Here is a 3,323-nt window from a genome sequence, read left to right on the forward strand (position 1 = left end):
CCGGCCTCAGGCAGCCGCTCCCCTTGGGGATTTCTGCCTTCCACCTCAGGATCTTTACGCTTCCCTTTCGCAGCAAGCTGGTGTTGGCTCACCTTCTCCTCCCTGGGATGCCACTAGCCAAGGCAAGAGCTGCTGGGAGCACAGTTTTGTGATGCCCTCTGAATTCTCATTGCCCTGAATATCTTCCGCTGTACAGACAACAAACCAGTACGGTGCTGGCCACATGTCTTGTGCTGCGTATTTTATCAAGTGCATAGTATCGCCCACAGACCACTCTGCAGTGTAGGTGGGGCAGAACAGCCTGTAAATTGTTCTCCAGCAGAGTTATTTTTGACTTGACGTAGCTAATTTCCCAGGCAGAGCTCGTAGAAGGCAGCAAACGTGAGGAATCACAGACTGGTTTAGGTTGGAAAATATTTTTGAGCTCCTCAAGTCCCCCTGTTCCCCAGCACCGCCAGGTCCCCCCTGCCCCCTGTCCCCCAGCAGCACCTCCACACGGCTGGGAAACCCCTCCAGGGATGGGGGCTCCACCACTGCCCTGGGCAGCCGGGGACACGCCGGCACAACCCCAACGGGACAGAAACGGCTCCTCAGGGACAACCTCAACCTCCCCTGGCTAACTGGAGGCTGGTTCCCCTTGTCTGTTGCTTGTTCCCTGGAGCTCCTGCTGCTCACCCATACGCTGTCTCGACGTTCAGTCAGGAGGGGAGCTGCGAGGCCGCAGGGCTGCACCCCTGCATGCGGTGTGCTCTGAATGCTAACACAAGTTTGGTGTGTTTGTTTCCTAATCCAAACAGAACGTCAGAAGCCTTGATGCATGTAGTGTGTGTGTACTGCAGCTGGAGTGGGCCACAGACCAGGTATTTATAGCCGTCGGTTTCTAGTTTTCGCTGCTGCGGTGAACACGGTGGCTCCGCTGTGCCCTAACTGCTCCTTTCTTTTCTGGCCTCTGTTAGAGAATAGTGACAAAGAAACTACCTCACTGGAAATGCCCTCATTACCGGCTTCTGATGGGTTTCAAAATCCAGTCCAGTCTTCAGGACTAAATTCCAAGATCCGTAATCCCACAAATCAAGTACTTGATCGTTCTGTCTCTGCCCCTGCTTCAATTTGCTCATCCGAATCCAGCCTCGCAGAGCCCATTGGTCCTAGAGCCGTCAAGTCTTTTGAGTCTTCAACTGAATGCCAGCTCACCGCAGAAGAACATCATCCTCCCCTGTTACAGCATCTTCCCAGCAACGCTTCCTTGGCAAACCCCGACCCTTCTCCCCAGCCAGGGGAGGTGACCTGTGGCAGTCCAGCTTGCCTTTCACAGAAGACACTTGAGGAACCACTTACTGCTGACAGTCTGAAGAGATGTAACGCTAAAGAACAAGGCTGTGGTCAGGAACCTCCTCTGGAAGGGACAGAAGAAACCAGTTTGGCTGACACTGCTGCTGAGCACGGGCTAAACGGAGGTGTACGTCTGTCTGCAGAACAGGAGCAAAAGCAGGACCCTCCTGTCGACCGTTGGATGTACAAAGAACCGGGAAAGGAACATCTGGAGGAGCAAACTGAGACATCTGACCCAGGTCCTCCTTGCCATGTTGGTGGTGGGGAGAAACCTGTTGTGGAAGAAGCCAGCCAGCCAGAAAATCCTCCTGCTCCAACGAGAGGAGATGGACAGGAGCCAGCCAGACTTGCCTGCGCGGAAGGCAGTATCCAGGCGTCAGCCTCCTGCAGCTGTACACAGGCTGAAGCCTTCATGGAAATAGAGGTGGTTGAGCAGCCTGCAGCCGAAGCAGCAAGCGAGCGGAGCCGGCAGGCTGAGAGCAGAAGTGTGTGTGACCTGAACTTGGCCTCCTTTTCCATGGACGTGGAACTGCTGAGGTCTGTGTCCTCCATGAGCGATCCGCTTTCCACCGTTGATGTCCCGCTGCCTAAAGGCACTAGTGAAATTCCCGCAGGGTGTAACGAGTTGTCTCCATTGGTCCCTGAAGACAGCTCTTCCCCCTCCAGCATCCGTCAGCTGGACACAGATCCAGGAAGACCTTTGGAAGAGCCATGTCCCTCTCTAGCATCAGCCCTGAAAGAGCTTCACAAACTCCTGATTGTCAGTCGGAAAGGGGAGTGTAAAGCCTTCGCCCCTGAGGAAGTCTCCCTGCTGGAAGTGGTTCACCAGGAGCCAGCAGCCCAGCAGAAGGGGCGGGAGCAGGAAGGCTCAGATCCAGCCAGCCCGGAGCAGAGTTGTTCCTTCCGTGAGGTGAGGGGTGAAGGTGGAAGAGCAGAGGGGAAACAGCTTTGTGATTCTGGCACAGAAAACCTCAGCGCCGGGTCAGTTGGGCACGTGCCGTCTGCTCGCAGAGAAGGTGCTGTAGAGGTTCAGGGGGTTTCAGGTAAGGGTGATGTGGTCGCGGTGAATTCTGCAGCGACATCTGACCAGCAGCAGAGCTCGGAGTGGGCAGAGGTTTTGGCAGAGGGTCGTCACAGTCCAACGAGTCCAACTTCGGAGCAAAATGTAGATTCCTCTACACCTGCTTTGGAGGAAGGTGCACCTCAAGCTGCTCAGAGCCTGTTCGCAGGAACACCCGGGAGAAGCGGCAGCTCTGCTCCCGAAGGTCCGTGGCCGTTGGGTGGGTGTGAGGAACCCCTGCTGAGCCCACCAGCTGCCTATACTGGACTCCCCTCGGGTGCTCCTCCACCGCCCGCCTTCCCTGCGGCTGCTGTCGATCGGATCCTCGGCGCTGGCTTTACCCCACGGGAAGCTCTCGAGGCGTTGGAGCAGGCGGGTGGAAACACAGATCTCGCTCTTCTCATTTTGCTGGCCAAGAGTATCGTTGTTCCTATGTAACTACGGTCGAGGGAGCTGACCGGAGAGTCTCTTCTTTTAAAGGATGTATCTAAATTATACACCACCATGTGCAAGCAGAGTGGTGAGCCAGAGTTTTAAAATTATTTGCAGCCAAAGTAACTTGTTTCTGTTTCACCCGTTAGGTTTGGCCTTTGAAACGAGAGCAGACGTCCTAGCGTTGTGTGGCCAGGATGGCTTTGATCATGCATATCAGGTTAAAATTAACGTTTTTATTTAAATGTACAGTTTTAGAATAAGCTCCAACGTTGCGAATAAAAGCAGCAGAAGCCACTTCAGCTCACCGCCCTGCCCGGCGCAAAGCGGGTCGTGTTGCGCATGGGACGGGAGGTGTCCGACGAGCTCGGTGGCGGCGCAGACACCCAACGCTGCCCATCCGGACAGACTTTGTGGATCTGTTTTAGCCCTCCTACGCTTTGTAACCCAACGTCCGGCTGAGACGCTGGGGAGGCCGTTGCGGCAGCTCCTGAAGGTA

The 3,323-nt window shown here is 55.3% G+C and overlaps 1 protein-coding gene across 1 annotated transcript; it reads left to right on the forward strand.

Annotated features, from left to right (window-relative positions):
* Positions 1 to 988: 988 nt before the first annotated feature.
* On the forward strand, positions 989 to 2,830 carry RSC1A1 (regulatory solute carrier protein, family 1, member 1). Its single transcript, XM_010133121.1, has one exon. It carries the CDS (start codon positions 989 to 991, stop codon positions 2,828 to 2,830), a length of 1,842 nt encoding a protein of 613 aa, XP_010131423.1.
* The last annotated feature ends 493 nt before the right edge of the window (positions 2,831 to 3,323 follow it).

This window comes from Buceros rhinoceros, unplaced genomic scaffold (genome assembly GCF_000710305.1).
Source record: "Buceros rhinoceros silvestris isolate BGI_N320 unplaced genomic scaffold, ASM71030v1 scaffold39413, whole genome shotgun sequence".
Lineage (NCBI taxonomy): Eukaryota > Metazoa > Chordata > Aves > Bucerotiformes > Bucerotidae > Buceros > Buceros rhinoceros.

Excerpts from the sequence above, each read along its gene's own strand:
- RSC1A1 (XM_010133121.1), top strand. The coding sequence starts at position 989 with ATGCCCTCATTACCGGCTTCTGATGGGTTTCAAAATCCAGTCCAGTCT.